This window comes from Magallana gigas, chromosome 1 (genome assembly GCF_963853765.1).
Source record: "Magallana gigas chromosome 1, xbMagGiga1.1, whole genome shotgun sequence".
In the NCBI taxonomy this organism is placed as follows: Eukaryota; Metazoa; Mollusca; class Bivalvia; order Ostreida; family Ostreidae; genus Magallana; species Magallana gigas.
In genome coordinates, this window is record NC_088853.1 from 21,943,349 (window position 1) to 21,962,823 (window position 19,475).

General features: G+C 31.6%; 1 protein-coding gene across 1 annotated transcript in view; it reads right to left on the reverse strand.

The window, feature by feature from the left end:
* LOC117688438 (putative 2'-deoxynucleoside 5'-phosphate N-hydrolase 1) overlaps positions 1-16,970 on the reverse strand; it is a 361,826-nt gene extending 344,856 nt beyond the window's left edge. Inside the window, exons 1-2 of the mRNA XM_066088487.1 lie at positions 16,875-16,970; positions 5,283-5,417 (exon numbers count right to left, since the gene is read on the reverse strand). Coding sequence (XP_065944559.1) covers positions 5,283-5,287 — 5 coding nt within the window. The 5' untranslated portion in view covers positions 5,288-5,417; positions 16,875-16,970. The remainder of the gene's footprint in view (positions 1-5,282; positions 5,418-16,874) is intronic.
* Between the last annotated feature and the right edge of the window lie 2,505 nt (positions 16,971-19,475).

Here is a 19,475-nt window from a genome sequence, read left to right on the forward strand (position 1 = left end):
CAAGCAATAATTAATGGATTGTTTATCCGGAAATTTATTTCATGATCACATTTGTACTTTAGTGTGTCTGCATTGACGTGTTGGAGTAATATTTGCACGGTATTTAGATCTCCAGAATAACAACCGAGACAAAGCAGGCGACATTGTTCTATAATTACTGGTTCGCAATATTTATCAACAGAGGTATCCACATGTGTGTCAACATTTGGTTCACTATCTGCGCCAGCCACAGTGTATTTATCTTTATCAATATCTGTTTTGTAGCCTTCTCCAAATGTGCTTATTTTTAATATTTCACCGACCGTACTATGACTAAACGAACTCATTTTTTCAGTAACGTCCTGTTTCTTGTTTGAACAAGGTTGGAAATGTTTATTGAAGGAATTTACAAAAAGGTCATCAACATTTCCAATTTCTCTTATCATTTGACTTAAAATATGTTGCAAAATTTGATGATGCCCAAACAAAATAATCCACGCTATCCCTCTAACACTATTAGTTAGTTTAAGGAATCTGTTAAATCTAGAATTCATCACACAATAATAAGCATCAAGTTTCAAAATAAAGCTTTTCATATTCTCAGTAGCAGCTTCTTTTGGTTCATTATTCCATGTGCAAAGTTTTGAGTCCTCTAACTCTGTTAAGAGTAAACTATATAGATTATAATACGAATGTTTCTCCAACACAGCAATAAAGGATTGAAGCAAGGATTGACTTTTTAAGGCTTCGTTCCCAAAAACAGCATAAAATTCCCCATCCTGTACGTCTTTGAACAATCGTTCAGCTAGCATTTGGTTCTTTGATTCATGCAGATGTATACATAAGTCGACGATAGGTTCATTTTCATGATTTTGTTCGCCGAATTTGTCATTTTTGCCTTCCATTTCAATCTTTCCTTTCTGGATGGTATTTTGAACTATTTTGATATTATTAGCAATGTAATCACTACTCGCGTATTTCAAAATTAGTTCTGGAAACTGATGACCAAAATGATAAGCGATAATTTCTAACATGGAATCATGAATGAAAGTGAACTCATTGTCATTCTTCTTTGTGTAAGTCCCTTCCATTTGCAACAAGGCATCAATAAATTCAAAGCTTTCTGTGGTTGAACTTACTTTACATTTTCTTAGGATGTTGCGTTTCATCTCAACAAACAAATTATGTCTTTTCTGAATTTTGTTCGTTCCATCATTTTCATTGTTTAATATATTTTCTGACAATATGTTTCCGTTAACCATCAATAAAACTAACGAGGCATACTGGTGTTTGTTATGTATTTTCAGTGAATTCATTTCCTTAATAATACAAGGAACTGGTGATAAAAAAAAAGTTGGTCCATAAAATTCCAACTCCTTTTTGTTTGAATACAGTTTGCATAGAAATGGAAACATTCTTGACGATGAAGCCAAGTTTCTTGAGCTCAGTAGATCTCTGTCTAATGTATATGTTTGAAGCAAATTCTTTTTGTCATCATCATTTAATGAGTTTTGCCTACTTTGTAAATTAACTACATTCTCCGGTTTTTCCAAAATGCATTCCGATATCTTTTCATTTTTAAAGACTGCTTCGCGACACGTCATTAGTGTTTTGGTTTCTGGATTGATTGGATCTCTAAGTCTTTTGCTGTACTTATTCATCATATGAAGTTCATGTTCGTTTAATCCAAAAATTCCTAGCACATCATCGATAACAAACACCTGGGGAATGTTTCGGTTACAATAATTCTCAATTTTGTTAATTTCGTTTACTGGACAAATTTCATACCCTTCCTTCTGCAGTTTAAGAGCAATATGACGAGCTGTTGCCGTTTTTCCTGAGCCTGGGGCACCAACAAACGTTACGTATGGTTGATTCCTGACTTGATTTAGCATCTCTGGAAAGTTGTGGGTTTCTAGAAAGACTTTGTCATCTTCCTCCCATCTTAAAATATCCCTTTTATACAAAACTGAAAAAGAAAGATATATTGCTTAGTATTAAAAATCATTATATTCAAATTGCATCAAACTGAATTATGGTTTCGATATAAACGTTTAAAAATACGTTAATTCATTGCTGTTACTACTGCTATAAACTTATATAGCAGTTTGAAAATATCAAGTTATTTCACACAGTGTCGATTCAGTTATATTGTCTTTTCAATGGAAGTTTGATGGTGTATTTTGGGTCAAGTTTTAAAATATGTAAAAATTGCTTTTCTGACTGTATATTAAAAATACCTGTCACATTATCAGGAACACATCTATTTTCGATTAGCGTAGCTTTCTCTGTTGATGAAGATAAAATCAAAGCTAGTTGTTAGTATATCGTTAAAAATACATAAAACATGTTCCAGTCGAATTCAGAAAATATTATTATACATTGCATGTCTTTTAAATAAAAAAAGCTACCTGAAATATCCTTAATTTGTTTATTCAAATCCAGCAATTCTTTGATGTATTTAGATTCCTGTTCAATGTCCATGCAGCAATTTCCTATCTTAACAACTGCGTCTTGATAAACAGTAGATGTGCCCAGGTGCTTTTCCAAATCCTGAATAATGCTGGAAATATCTAGAACTTTCTTATTAAAATCGGTGTCGGAAATTGATATATCTGTACAATGCCCGTACTTGTTTCTTATCAATCGAATTCGTTCAATGTTTGCTGACACACTCCTGTCACTTGGAATTGGTTCATTTCCCCATTGTTTTGAATGAGGTTGAATGCTTGATATGTTTCGCAATGAAAAATACAGTAAAGTTATATCAAAATCCAAATAATTACCATTGTGTATAACTTTTTCCTGTTCTTTGGTAATTGGAGGTTTTTTCCCTTTTGGTAGCATGGATAAATGTGTTTTAACTTTCTGTGACAATGAAGACGGGCAAATCTCATTCGTAAGTACAGCACACAAAACATCTGTACAAGGACCCAGGATAATGCGTGCAACACGAGCAAAGTTGGTAGTCTCCCGGGTTGATGCATACTTTGAATTAGCCATGATATGTTCATCAAGACACAACTCTTGCTGCAAGTAAAAATTAATTACTCAAAAGAAATATTGGATCATATACATGTATCGTTGATAATACAGTCTCTGAAACATTCTACATGTACTCTCCAATTTCGAGTACGCTCATCGTTCACAGTTTTGCACTCTCTGCTCGGCTCATTTAGCCCCTACTGTTCATAAAGCGTTCAAGGAACGCTCACGGTGCGTTCACTCGACAGTCGTTGGCAAGTAATAAGCGTTCGCCTACCGTCCAGATTTAATTTACTTTTATTGCCATTAAGAATTCCGAAGTGAAAAGGTCATCATCTAAGAAAACATAAAGATTACACTTGAAAATGTGTTCTTAATAACAATAAGTTATTTATTTATTACAGTGTGAATGCCATTGTGTTTAAATAGGATCAAAACTAACGGCAGTAAGTACATAAATTCTATATTAATTGATTCGTTAAGATTCTTTGTTACCTTGTTACCTCTTGTTCAATCTTTCTGATAATATATATATATATATATATATATATATATATATATATATATATATATATATATATATATATATATATATATATATATATATATATATATATATATATATATAATAAGCATAGATGACCGAGTGGTTAGCGCGGTGGCCGCTCACTGCTAGGAGAATGGGTTCCAGAGGTCGTGAGTTCAAGCCTCGGTCGGGGCGGTGGTGCGGTTTTGCAGGGTTTATTTTCTTTTATTTTTAAACTAGAAGCTATGACACATTTTATTTACAATGGTTTATACTTTTAGCAAAGCCACATTTTAACTGAGCCAGACGAGGAAACAACTTTAGGTTGAATATGATCTATAGTGTGAAGGGGCACTTTCCTGGCCAATGACTAAAATGTTTGGGTCGCTGTTAGAAACAGAGAGTACGGACCGATATGTTAGTCTGACTCATCCTTCGTCATTCCAACTTCCTTCTCTTGTTCAACGCTTGATTATATATATTGACAGTTTAATACAAACCACTTATACTACGTATTTAATATTCGCTTTATTTCCACAACACATGAGGTTTATTTTCCATATTTTCTACAATAGCATTGCATATTTTAAATTCAAAATGACTCTCTCTCTCTCTCTCTCTCTCTCTCTCTCTCTCTCTTTCTCTCTCGTAATCACTATATTTTCATTTATCTCTCTAAACGATAAAAGAAATCTTCCTACTTTGCAGCACAGACTTTAGGGCTCATGATGCTCTCTCACTACAACATACATGTAAGGCACTATTGCTTTGCACGATCACAGCATTGTCTTATTTTATTTAGACGTAGGATGTTTAGGATCTATATCAGAACAATGTTTATATCTTTATCAGTGTAATATCTTTATTAAAAATGTTAAAAACTGAGATTGTTTTCTTCATAACACAAGAACAAAGTTTCACAATAATCTCCAGTTTAATCAAAATATCTTTACTGACAATTACTTAAGCTATAAGGACTTCTGTTAAAATATGTGATGCAGACCAATTTTATCATGTAATCGATCACTCTTTACTTCACCACCTCATTTTAAACCAGTTATATTAAAGCTATTTCACGGTAAGGAAAAGGTTTAACCCTAGTGACGTCACTTTATTAGCTCAAACCAGATATTACTTTTTAATAACCGAACTAATATTATAATATACTGTGGATTGTGAAGTATGGGATGTAGTAGCGTGGGTTCACACAAAACTCCAACAACTAAATAAATATCTCTGAACATGGTAGGGTGTTAAAGGTGAAGATATTCACATTAATCTTAATTAGAATATGGGGTAAAATAACTGTACGTATCTTATTACAAGGTTATAGGTTGATAAATTATACATAAACATTAATTAAAAATTCTTCAATAAGGTTATATTATTTTATGCATGCTATTAAAAATATCACAACTTTTCCAACTGTTAGTAAAAAAAATCCCAACGAGTTCAGCTATATTTTGTTAAATGGGTTTTTGTGGTCGCAATTCTTAACAAATGAAATTGTTTAAAAAGAAAGGGAGGGGGTGATCATGTATATATCAATTGTGAATAGACTCAAGAAATTCATAGAATTTGTAAAAAAAAAAAAAAAAAAAAAAAAAAAGCCAGGAAATGTGACTGGCAATATGTGACTGCTATTAAGACTAGCTTTAGGTACATGTAAAGTGAACAAAGACGTGCAATAACGTTGTTTAAAATTCAAAATAGATGATTTAACTTCCGTATTGTTATAATACGCAAATGCAAACAGTTATTTCTTATATGTTGAAAAAAAAATTTCACTTACCACATTAACACTTTTGAAACAACTCTTGCTTCTTGAAAAAATCAATCAGGTTGTCCAAGATTCTATAGTACAGTTAACACACAGCTACTCTGTGTACATCCAAATATGTTACCGGAAGTTTGCATAAATTGGATACTGTAACAACAAGTACAATGCTTAACCGGAAATGAGTGTACACACGTGAATGTGATGATGAAGACTGCAACATGTATGTGCTTTGATGATTCACAAAATCTAAATTTGGTTACTAAGGTTTTTTCTCTGTTAATCTTTTCGTAGTTCTAGCAATACCTTTTAAAATGCATTCTAAACAGTATATTGAGAGATGGGCTTTTACATTGTCTTCAGCATTCAGAATTAGGGGTAAGCTTTTAAAGTCAATTCCGTCTAGATAGTGTGCAAAGCAAATTTAATTGGAACCCTAATTATAGTAGAAACGTCTGATTATACAAGAACAGTTATGTGAGTGTAGACATTTACAGAGCCAGTAGTGAATTGTTTATGTCATTTTGACTGTGTGTCTTTAAAAAGTTGGGTAAATGAGTAAACAATTAGGAAAATGTATTAATTTTAGTTTAAAAATCGTTATCTTAACAATACACAAAATTAATTACACAAGCAGTCAAGTAATAATTTACAATTTAAGGTGAGGAAAATGTTTTGATTTTAGTTTTTCAGATCTCTCTCTCTCTCTCTCTCTCTCTCTCTCTCTCTTTCTCTCTCTCTCTCTCTCTCTCTCTCTCTTCATAAATATAAAGTTATAATTTCATATTCTGTGATATTTTTTTGGATATAAAGTTTCAATTGAAGATATACCGGTACACTATGACTTTATCAATAAGCATTCAAATGCATTTTGCATGCTGTTAAAAAATGATATATTGTAACTTCAAAAAATAGCAGGGTTCTTACACCCTGCATTTTTAAACATGAACATTTCTCTATTTAATCTGAACATTGTGCATAATTGAAAACAAAATTTTATGAAATTATTTTGCTTGATTAAAAATGCTGGAAACAAGTGCTAATTGGGCTGAAATTGCATTTTAGGCGCAAAATGGTCAAATTAAATGGACCATAACTCAGTGGATGAACACCGACTCCCTCTTTTCTTCGTATTTTGTATATATTTTATCTACAGATTTTACAAAAAAACTCAATACAACTAAATTGAAGAATCGGTTACCTTAAGATATGAACACATTAAAAAATAGGCTTGATATTTATTTCATATATTTCATTTAACAAATATGTTGAGAGGCATATCAATGATAAACACTACTATTGTACACAATGTGTAGAACTATATTTGCCTATTTCACTACTTGCTCTAAAAAACCCTGTCTGTATGGAAATCCCCTGTCACCCCTGTTTTTTTTTTCACTGTCATCCCCTGTACATCCCCTTTGGGCTCCTGTACAGAGCCCCTATAAACCCTGTCATCCCCTGTGCACCCATGTACACATCACCTGTGTTCGACTGTAAGCCCCTGTCACCTTCTGCACGCCCCTGTCATCCCCTTTAAGCCTCTGTACTTCCCTGTGTATGCCGCTGATACCCCCTGTACGGCTTTTGATTGGGTTTTTTTCAATATTATTTTCTTAAACTATTTAAATCACTTGTGTTATATTTTGAGCTATAAGTCAATTTTTGCACTCAACAGCGCTAAATCACAAGACACACTGTCGTTATATTAAAAATCATGTTTTAGTTAATAATTTATTAATACTTAAACAATGATGCCAACAACTTAAAACTTGAGATTCACCGGATGGTAAACTCAGGTTAGGGCAGGGATTATTTTTGATATTAAGTGTGAAAACTCTCACGGTATGTAGTACGTTAGAGTTAGGAAACATCGCTACTCCCTTGTGTTTGAAAAACATAAACAAAATTGTCTTCATATACATGTACATGTGCACTCTAATTATGCATATCTTAAACCTATGAATCGTATGATTCTTGGTAATAAACAATACAATAGAAACTAAAATTAAGCGCGGCACATGGGTTTTAATTTTGTAAATATCTGAACGTATAGGTGTGCACTAAAACCATTCAATCGGTCAGAATGTAGAATTTTGAAGCAGCCATGTTATGATTGAGTACACCTTTCTACATTTGTAATCCAGTTTTTGGTTATATCTCTATTAGTTTCCCGTTAACAGCAAAATAAAGCTTCAATAGCTTATATAAGTTTTCCTAAGATATTATTTTAGTGTGTTTGTTTATTATGTTTCTGACCGGCTTATTGGAATCTTGAATTGAATTTAAACTGATGAGTTATTCTGCTAATCAATTTCATTATTTCAAAAATCAAATTGTCATATCCCTTTTTACTGCAAAGTGGAAGATATTAAAGATAATTTAATTAATTGCAAGTGAACAGAAATCTGTCACCAAGGTCAGAACATGTGAAACTGTGTTTTCTATACATGTAAGATGTTATATACGTATTGAGAAATTTAAAACAACTGATTAATCATGAGAGTGAGAGAAAAAAAGAGAGAGAGTTTGAGAGATAGTTTACATTAATTTTTAATATAACATTACTAACAGTTTACACAGGAATACATTTCCTAATAAATAAACATGCAATTAATTTTCATAACCAATTCTCTATCATTATTTAGATTAACTTAGAGCTGTCAAATTGATTTTTTAATTCATCAATGTTTTATTTGACACCTGATCAATAATTAAAGAACTTGAAAACACATGATTAGCAACTAGCTGATTGAAGCTACAATTTTCAAAGGAGAGGATGCTGACATTTTTTTCACTCGGTCAGTGATTATATAATAGCTACTGTACACAGCCCTTTTTGACAGTTTGTAGTGTACGGTTGCGAGATAAGGAAAAATAGATGATAGCCTCACGTGTACATGTATATATACACACACTTTCTAAGATTTGAATGGTCGGTCAGTGATAATGTAATAGCTATATGCTGTATACAGAACTTCTTGACAATTTGCAGTGAACGGTAGCGAGATTAAGAACAATGAGGTGACAGACACACGTGTACTTGTATGTACACACACGTCGTCAGGTCTGGATGCTCGGTAATGCTACACAATAATGAACTCTGTTGTTTAAACATATCAATGACTTTTTCCCAGTCTGTCAAGCAAAGAAACACGAAATTGAAAATTCCGATTTTTCAATTCAATTTCAAAAATGAAAAGAAAGAGCTTTAAATTCAGAATATTGTTTAGCACAGTGATATAAATTAAAACGGTATATTGTTCTCTTATATTTTTCATTTTTTTTAAATTAAATCAAATTTAAATAAGTGTATGATATTTTTCTAATCCAAAACCCGGAATATTGTTTAAAGGGACTTGAGCAGGATTTAAATTAATTTCCAAATTTTATTTTTCCATTTTCAATGTCTAAAATGATTGATATAGAAGTTCATAATGCTATTTCAAAATTTGGAAGTCAAATATCAACTTATAAGCAAGATAGAGATTTCTTAATTTTTTGTTTAGTAAACAAAGCTCGAATATTGTCAGTTTTTACATTTGTGATATATTGGTGTAAATTTTTAATCAAATATAACTTTCTTTTGTTGATAATAGTATTTATGAAGATTTATGTTCGTTGAAATTGTTTTTTACATGTCATTTTGTCTTAAAAATTGTAATTCTCTACATTACACTTTTTGTGTCTGCGATTTGCATAAACTTCATAAAGACTGTTTAGTTATATGCATCATTACACTGGGCAAAACAGTCAAGATATAGCTGATTATTTCATCATTTCGATCGGTGTGTTGTTATCTGCACGTGGTGATCATGTTGTGTTATAATGTGCTTTAGGTCAGGCAGGTAACATGGCACAGAACATTGCAGATTTCACCTATTTTTCTATTTTTTTTTTTTTACAAATAACAAATCACGGTCATGTGTAACACATTTTACATGCAATTAGATAAGCAGTTTGTCGGTATACAAGTATATCTTGATTTTTGTCGATGTTGAGTCAAAATTATTCACGTTTGAAATAATATTGCCCTCTATGAAATGCAAAGAAAAACAAGCATCGTCTAAAACATGAATGCTTAATATATATTTTTTTTAAAATCCAAATCAATTAAAAGCTATTTATTTACTTTAACGAGCAGATAAAGACAGTACAGGGGATGTCAGGGGCATATCATGCACAAGTATAAACTGTGCACACAGGGAATGTGTACAGGGACACACAGGGGACGACAGTAAAAACACAGGGATTTTCATTCAGACAGAGGTTCTTAGAGCCAGTTGTGTTTGTACATTGTTGTATTTGACTCTGTTTTGCCATTTTTTCTTTGAATGTTAGGGATGCCATGGCGTCTACACTTTGTTTGTCAAATCGGATAGATGACACAAGTGCAGCACTCTCGTATATCTGAACATAAGTTAAAAGAATGTCATACTGCTACTGCTACTGTAATAAGACTCCCAACACACAAAAATCTATTTTAGCATTAAAAAAAAAACATCGCCAAAGTAGTAGACACATGAAATACCTACTGAAATGTTAACAATATGTCTTTGGTAATGGCGTTGTTGCAGGTTTTATTTATATTTTTCTTTTTTTTTAACACTGAAAGCTATGACGTTTTATCTACAATTGTTAAGACTTTGGGCAAATCCGCATTTTAACTGAACCAGACTAGAAAACAATCTTAAGTTGAAAATGATCTGTAGTGTGAAGGAGCTTTTTCCTGGTAAATGACTAAAATTGTTAGGGTCGCTGTTAGAAAGAGAGAATATGATAATCTGACTCATCCATCTTCATACCAACTTCCTTATTTTGTTCAAAGTTTGATTATATATTTGACAGCTGAAAACAAACCACTTATACTATGTATTTAGTTTGAGCTTTATTTCCACAACCCAGGAGTTTTTTTTGTATACACTTTTTGTACAATTATAGTATTGCATATTTTATTTTAGTTTCAAAATGCCATGCCCTCCCCCCCCTCTCTCTCTCTCTCTCTCTCTCTCTGTCTGTCTCTCTCTCTCTCTCTCTCTCTCTCTCTCTCTCTCTCTCTCTCTCAGAACAGTGTTAATATGTATCATATGTGCAATATCTTAATTGATAAATTTAATAATTGAGATTGTGTTCTAGCAATACCTGTTAAAATGCATTCTAAACAGTATATTGAAAGATGGGCTTTTACATTGTCTTCAGCATTCAGAATTAGGGGTAAGCTTTTAAAGTCAATTCCGTCTAGATAGTGTGCAAAGCAAATTTAATTGGAACCCTAATTATAGTAGAAACGTCTGATTATACAAGAACAGTTATGTGAGTGTAGACATTTACAGAGCCAGTAGTGAATTGTTTATGTCATTTTGACTGTGTGTCTTTAAAAAGTTGGGTAAATGAGTAAACAATTAGGAAAATGTATTAATTTTAGTTTAAAAATCGTTATCTTAACAATACACAAAATTAATTACACAAGCAGTCAAGTAATAATTTACAACTTAAGGTGAGGAAAATGTTTTGATTTTAGTTTTTCAGATCTCTCTCTCTCTCTCTCTCTCTCTCTCTCTCTCTCTCTCTCTCTCTCTCTCTCTCTCTCTCTTCATAAATATAAAGTTATAATTTCATATTCTGTGATATTTTTTTGGATATAAAGTTTCAATTGAAGATATACCGGTACACTATGACTTTATCAATAAGCATTCAAATGCATTTTGCATGCTGTTAAAAAATGATATATTGTAACTTCAAAAAATAGCAGGGTTTTTACACCCTGCATTTTTAAACATGAACATTTCTCTATTTAATCTGAACATTGTGCATAATTGAAAACAAAATTTTATGAAATTATTTTGCTTGATTAAAAGTGCTGGAAACAAGTGCTAATTGGGCTGAAATTGCATTTTAGGCGCAAAATGGTCAAATTAAATGGACCATAACTCAGTGGATGAACACCGACTCCCTCTTTTCTTCGTATTTTGTATATATTTTATCTACAGATTTTACAAAAAAACTCAATACAACTAAATTGAAGAATCGGTTACCTTAAGATATGAACACATTAAAAAATAGGCTTGATATTTACTTCATATATTTCATTTAACAAATATGTTGAGAGGCATATCAATGATAAACACTACTATTGTACACAATGTGTAGAACTATATTTGCCTATTTCACTACTTGCTCTAAAAAACCCTGTCCGTATGGAAATCCCCTGTCACCCCCTGTTTTTTTTTCACTGTCATCCCCTGTACATCCCCTTTGGGCTCCTGTACAGAGCCCCTATAAACCCTGTCATCCCCTGTGCACCCATGTACACATCACCTGTGTTCGACTGTAAGCCCCTGTCACCTTCTGCACGCCCCTGTCATCCCCTTTAAGCCACTGTACTTCCCTGTGTATGCCGCTGATACCCCCTGTACGGCTTTTGATTGGGTTTTTTTCAATATTATTTTCTTAAACTATTTAAATCACTTGTGTTATATTTTGAGCTATAAGTCAATTTTTGCACTCAACAGCGCTAAATCACAAGACACACTGTCGTTATATTAAAAATCATGTTTTAGTTAATAATTCATTAATACTTAAACAATGATGCCAACAACTTAAAACTTGAGATTCACCGGATGGTAAACTCAGGTTAGGGCAGGGATTTTTTTTTATATTAAGTGTGAAAACTCTCACGGTATGTAGTACGTTAGAGTTAGGAAACATGGCTACTCCCTTGTGTTTGAAAAACATAAACAAAATTGTCTTCATATACATGTACATGTGCACTCTAATTATGCATATCTTAAACCTATGAATCATATGATTCTTGGTAATAAACAATACAATAGAAACTAAAATTAAGCGCGGCACATGGGTTTTAATTTTGTAAATATCTGAACGTATAGGTGTGCACTAAAACCATTTAATCGGTCAGAATGTAGAATTTTGAAGCAGCTATGTTATGATTGAGTACACCTTTCTACTTTTTTGTAATCCAGTTTTTGGTTATATCTCTATTAGTTTCCCGTTAACAGCAAAATAAAGCTTCAATAGCTTATATAAGTTTTCCTAAGATATTATTTTAGTGTGTTTGTTTATTATGTTTCTGACCGGCTTATTGGAATCTTGAATTGAATTTAAACTGATGAGTTATTTTGCTAATCAATTTCATTATTTCAAAAATCAAATTGTCATATCCCTTTTTACTGCAAAGTGGAAGATATCAAAGATAATTTAATTAATTGCAAGTGAACAGAAATCTGTCACCAAGGTCAGAACATGTGAAACTGTGTTTTCTATACATGTAAGATGTTATATACGTATTGAGAAATTTAAAACAACTGATTAATCTTGAGAGTGAGAGAAAAAAAGAGAGAGAGTTTGAGAGATAGTTTACATTAATTTTTAATATAACATTACTAACAGTTTACACAGGAATACATTTCCTAATAAATAAACATGCAATTAATTTTCATAACCAATTCTCTATCATTATTTAGATTAACTTAGAGCTGTCAAATTGATTTTTTAATTCATCAATGTTTTATTTGACACCTGATCAATAATTAAAGAACTTGAAAACACATGATTAGCAACTAGCTGATTGAAGCTACAGTTTTCAAAGGAGAGGATGTTGACATTTTTTTCACTCGGTCAGTGATTATATAATAGCTACTGTACACAGCCCTTTTTGACAGTTTGTAGTGTACGGTTGCGAGATAAGGAAAAATAGATGATAGCCTCATGTGTACATGTATATATACACACACTTTCTAAGATTTGAATGGTCGGTCAGTGATAATGCAATAGCTATATGCTGTATACAGAACTTCTTGACAATTTGCAGTGAACGGTAGCGAGATTAAGAACAATGAGGTGACAGACACACGTGTACTTGTATGTACACACACGTCGTCAGGTCTGGATGCTCGGTAATGCTACACAATAATGAACTCTGTTGTTTAAACATATCAATGACTTTTTCCCAGTCTGTCAAGCAAAGAAACACGAAATTGAAAATTCTGATTTTTCAATTCAATTTCAAAAATGAAAAGAAAGAGCTTTAAATTCAGAACATTGTTTAGCACAGTGATATAAATTAAAACGGTATATTGTTCTCTTATATTTTTCATTTTTTTAAATTAAATCAAATTTAAATAAGTGTATGATATTTTTCTAATCCAAAACCCGGAATATTGTTTAAAGGGACTTGAGCAGGATTTAAATTAATTTCCAAATTTTATTTTTCCATTTTCAATGTCTAAAATGATTGATATAGAAGTTCATAATGCTATTTCAAAATTTGGAAGTCAAATATCAACTTATAAGCAAGATAGAGATTTCTTAAAATTTTGTTTAGTAAACAAAGCTCGAATATTGTCAGTTTTTACATTTGTGATGTATTGGTGTAAATTTTTAATCAAATATAACTTTCTTTTGTTGATAATAGTATTTATGAAGATTTATGTTAGTTGAAATTGTTTTTTACATGTCATTTTGTCTTAAAAATTGTAATTCTCTACATTACACTTTTTGTGTCTGCGATTTGCATAAACTTCATAAAGACTGTTTAGTTATATGCATCATTACACTGGGCAAAACAGTCAAGATATAGCTGATTATTTCATCATTTCGATCGGTGTGTTGTTATCTGCACGTGGTGATCATGTTGTGTTATAATGTGCTTTAGCTCAGGCAGGTAACATGGCACAGAACATTGCAGATTTCACCTATTTTTCTATTTTTTTTTTTACAAATAACAAATCACGGTCATGTGTAACACATTTTACATGCAATTAGATAAGCAGTTTGTCGGTATACAAGTATATCTTGATTTTTGTCGATGTTGAGTCAAAATTATTCACGTTTGAAATAATATTGCCCTCTATGAAATGCAAAGAAAAACAAGCATCGTCTAAAACATGAATGCTTAATATATTTTTTTTAAAAATCAATTAAAAGCTATTTATTTACTTTAACGAGGAGATAAAGACAGTACAGGGGATGTCAGGGGCATATCATGCTCAAGTATAAACTGTGCACACAGGGAATGTGTACAGGGACACACAGGGGACGACAGTAAAAACACAGGGATTTTCATTCAGACAGAGGTTCTTAGAGCCAGTTGTGTTTGTACATTGTTGTATTTGACTCTGTTTTGCCATTTTTTCTTTGAATGTTAGGGATGCCATGGCGTCTACACTTTGTTTGTCAAATCGGATAGATGACACAAGTGCAGCACTCTCGTTATATCTGAACATAAGTTAAAAGAATGTCATACTGCTACTGTAATAAGACTCCCAACACACAAAAAATTTATTTTAGCATTGAAAAAAACATCGCCAAAGTAGTCGACACATGCAATACCTACTGAAATGTTAACAATATGTCTTTGGTAATGGCGTTGTTGCAGGTTTTATTTATATTTTTTTTTTTTTAACATTGAAAGCTATGACGTTTTATCTACAATTGTTAAGACTTTGGGCAAATCCGCATTTTAACTGAACCAGACTAGAAAACAATCTTAAGTTGAAAATGATCTGTAGTGTGAAGGAGCTTTTTCCTGGTAAATGACTAAAATTGTTAGGGTCGCTGTTAGAAAGAGAGAATATGATAATCTGACTCATCCATCTTCATACCAACTTCCTTATTTTGTTCAAAGTTTGATTATATATTTGACAGCTGAAAAAAAACCACCAGGAGTTTTATTTGTATACACTTTTTGTACAATTATAGTATTGCATATTTTATTTTAGTTTCAAAATGCCATGCCCCTCCCTCTCTCTCTCTCTCTCTCTCAGTGTTAATATGTATCATCTGTGCATATCTTAATTGATAAATTTAATAATTGAGATTGTGTTCTTACACACACACACACAGTCACGAATAAATCTCCTGTTTGAACAAAATATCTTTATTGACTTTTAGTAAAGCTATGAGTACCGCTGTTCAAAATGTAATGTGAATTTGTCAAATAGTACGTGAGTTATTTTTATTCAACCGGCTCTACAAAACAAGGAAACAAATTCAATGTGAGATTGTATCTCCTGTGTTAGGCAGCTATTCCCTAGACAATAACTAAAGCTCTTAGGGCCATTGTTAAAAATAGTCATCGACGTGTATAGACAGCTGACATAACTCTTTCTTTATATCTCTCTCTCTCTCCCAAACTTTTAAATTCGTTTCTAAAGTGTTAAATATATATTCAAGTACTATTCAGTACATCTCTATCTCTGTTTCTTTCATTATCTCTCTCCTCCATATTTCTCGAGCGATTTTCATCGTATCTGAAGTGGTTTAGTAAATCTTTACGGATCAAAATATAGGTAAACGATATTTTCAAAAAAGATAATCTATCGGCCTACCACATTCAATGCCAATGATGTTTTTCCATTTAGATGGATTTTTATGTAATATATATTAATTACTGGTGGTTACAAACAATAAAAGCAAAAGCTTTTAAATAGAATAACTCTTTAACAAACCAAAGAAACACATAACTTAATTTTTGAATTACAGTATGACAAAAACAACACAACTAATTGTAACATTGACTACATATTCAACAAAGCAAATGAAATAAAAACCGGTAGTAATGACTTCCTCAAATAGTATCATTTTAACGTTAAACAACTACAATGCCAAAATATTTTGCCATTATATATACATCGTGGAAACTCGAATAAAGACTCTCTCTTCTTAATACACAGTCAAGAAATTGTGGGAAATAGTGTCGAATAACACCATGACAGTAAACAAAACCATTAACACGCTTAGTGTTATCCAAACTAACTTGTGTAGAAAACAACACATTGAAAGTATTCTGTCACTCTTTCAAACAGTTTGCTTTGCCAATCTTAGCTTTTAATCAAACCCCAATCAGAATATGTTATAATATACCTATTTTAGTTACAAATTTTGGATTCAATGGATGTCTAACTAATGGTAATTATGATCTGTGTTGTTCGGGTTCACACAAAACTAGCTAGACTAGGTTATAGTATACTGTGGATTTGTGAAGTATGGGATGTAGTAGCGGGGGTTCACACAAAACTCTATTTACTAAGTGTGAGTAACATTGATATAATAGAGAGTTAAAGATGAATATATCTACAGTGATCGAAATAAGTATATATTGGTTATATGTCTGTACGTATGTTACCATAGGGTAATAGGTGATTAAATGCATAACAAATTGATTTAAAATTATTCAATAAGGTAGTATTCTTGTATGCATGCTATTACATGTATAAAACACAAAGTTTTGCTTCTTTTCCAACATAAGTAAAAAAAAACAACAAAAAATCAAAAATTGGTAACTGGGTTTTTGTGTCGTCATTCTTGACAAATGGAATTGTTTAAAAAGAAAGAAATGGATGATCATGTATAAATCCATTGTTAATCGACTCATGAAATCTATTGTATTAATTACAAAGAATACAGGTCCAGAAATTGTGACTGGCAGTATTTGACTGATATTAAGACTAGCTTTAAGTAAAATAAACATAAACGTACAATAACTTTATTCAAAATTCAAAATAGATAGTTAAACTTCCGTATTGTTATTATACGCAAATGCTTACCTATATTTCATATATGTTGAGAAAAATAAATTTCACTTACCACATTAAATTGTTTGAGACAACTATTGCTACTTGAAGAATCTATCAGGTTGTCCAAGATTCTAAAGTACATGTACAGTTAACTCGCGGCTTCTCATCCAAATATGTTACCGGAAGTATGTATCAACTTGATACTGGAACAACAAGTGCAATGCGTAAACGGAAATTGATTGTATGCACATGACTTTGATGATGAAGACTGCTACGTGCTTTGATGATTCACAAAATCTAAATTTTATTGCTTTTTTTTCTGTTAATCTTTTTCTGGTTCTAGCAATTGCTGTTTTAAAATGCATTGAAAACTGTATATTGGGGGACTGGCTTTTACATTGTTTTTCACAATCTAAAAATAGGTTTTAACTTCTGAAGTAAATTCCGTCTAGATAATGTCCAATGCATGGGACCCTAATTCTGGTAGCAACGTCTGTGATTATAAAAGATCATTTATGTGAGTGTAGACTTTTACCGAACCAATAGTGAATAGTTTATGCAATAAGTCATTTTGACTTTGTGTCTGTAAAATGTTCGGTAATTGAATAAAAAAAATTAAACTTTCGATACAATACACAATCAAGTTATATTTTACAACTTAACATTAGGAAAATGTTAAAATTTTAGTTTTCATATCGCTGTCTCTACAATTCATCGAAAGTAAATAAAGTTATATATTTTTGGCGAGAGAGGCCACGGCCTAAATTTGGACCACGTTACACAGAAGGATGGCCCCATTACACATTATAGTTATAAAATTACATTACATAATATTTCATTATAGTAGTGACATGAATGTAAATCATTGAACATTCATTATCATTATAAAACATTATATTATTTGTCTATTCCCTTTCATTAAATTGAAACAGTGCTGGTTCTATACTTAATATATAACACTGTATAAGGTTCTGGACATCCCTTTATTATTGCGATTACAGATATAATAAATAGATAACAGATAAATAAATGAATGAATGCCCTGAAATGAAATATAACAATAGTAAGTGATATGTATAAAATACATTATGGACACAGTTATATTTTACTCTTATTAAAGGGCAATAACTCTTATATGTAATTATACATGTAATTACACATCTTATCCATACAGATCATAAAAAATGCTTTACAGCTATATATGAGATGTCTTTAAATTTGACATACGTTATAATAATAATGATAAAACATAATCCATACCATTCATATGGGAATGGGCAGTCCCACGCCCTATGAGTGTGCACTTTGCTATTATAGCTTACACAGCAGAGACAGACACTACAAATTATATATATATATATATATATATATATATATATATATATATATATATATATATATATATATATATATATATATATATATATATATATATATCCATAAGTAATACTAAAATACAGATTACTTTAAAATAAGGTTTTCACTAGTATTATCTCTAGTTCTTGAAGCTCAATATACTTTAATAAATATTCTTTTACTCAAAAATCACTCTTACTAAGAAAGTGCAAAAGGATAATTAGATTTGCTAAATTACAGGATATGTACCATTAATTAAATATTAGCACTTCTGTTATGGTTAGAAATATAATGAATGTTAGCTTACCAATATGAGATGAAGTAAAGTCTATACGTATCAAGGTCTTTCTAAGTCGTAAATATTAAGTCTTGTCTCCTTAGCTTTAATATGAAGAATGTCTTAAAACACAAAGAACTTCTGGAGGGAAATCCACAGACCAATGAAACCCAACTATACAAACTTAAAAACCAATAGATTCTCTCTGTAAAAACACACCTTTTGATTGACCATATAAGGACCATATATCCTAAGGGCCTTAATTAACTTTAGCAGGTAAACCTAGGTGTTCTACCTGGGTGATTTAATATAGAACTACATGTATTGCTAAAATATATTATATCTTAACTAATTAATATCAAAACTGTAATTAGATTTATCAATATAATAATTAATAAATCTCATACTATTACATTCTCCCCCTCCTTTTAAAATGATGTCTGCATCATTTCAAAAAGAAACTTACTCAAATATAATTTCTTCCGTTGTACCCATCTGAAAATAAACTGGAGTATAAAACATGTATTTACAATTAAAAAAATGTAGTCATCAGTCAGCAACTTCAGCAATGTGGAGGAAGTCTCCTTATCCAATTTGCTGGCTTTGTCAGCTATCTGTGAAAAAAATAAAGCCTTATCTCTCCACTTACTGGACTGAATTTGGTTACAAATGTAACTATTCATCCAATTAGGCTTAGTCCTCGTTCGAGTTGATCGTCTTACTGGTGTTCTTTCTAGAATTTCATCAGATTCATCTTCTTGGTCTCTAACATCATTGTCAGGATCATCTACAATCTGTAAAGGAATAACAACATTATTGTTATTTACATGTGTACTAACTTCTTGTTCATCAGTATCCGTCGACTGATTGAGAGCGTCCTCTCGCGACCCTTCTTCCAGGTTCTGGACACTATCCTGATCGTCACCAGTGACAGTGCCAGCATCACTGCTCCTCCCATCATCTAACACATCCGACTCATCACCCACTACAGGGGGTTGTCCTGCAAAATAAAAAAAGTCATTCTCTTCATCAGATTCA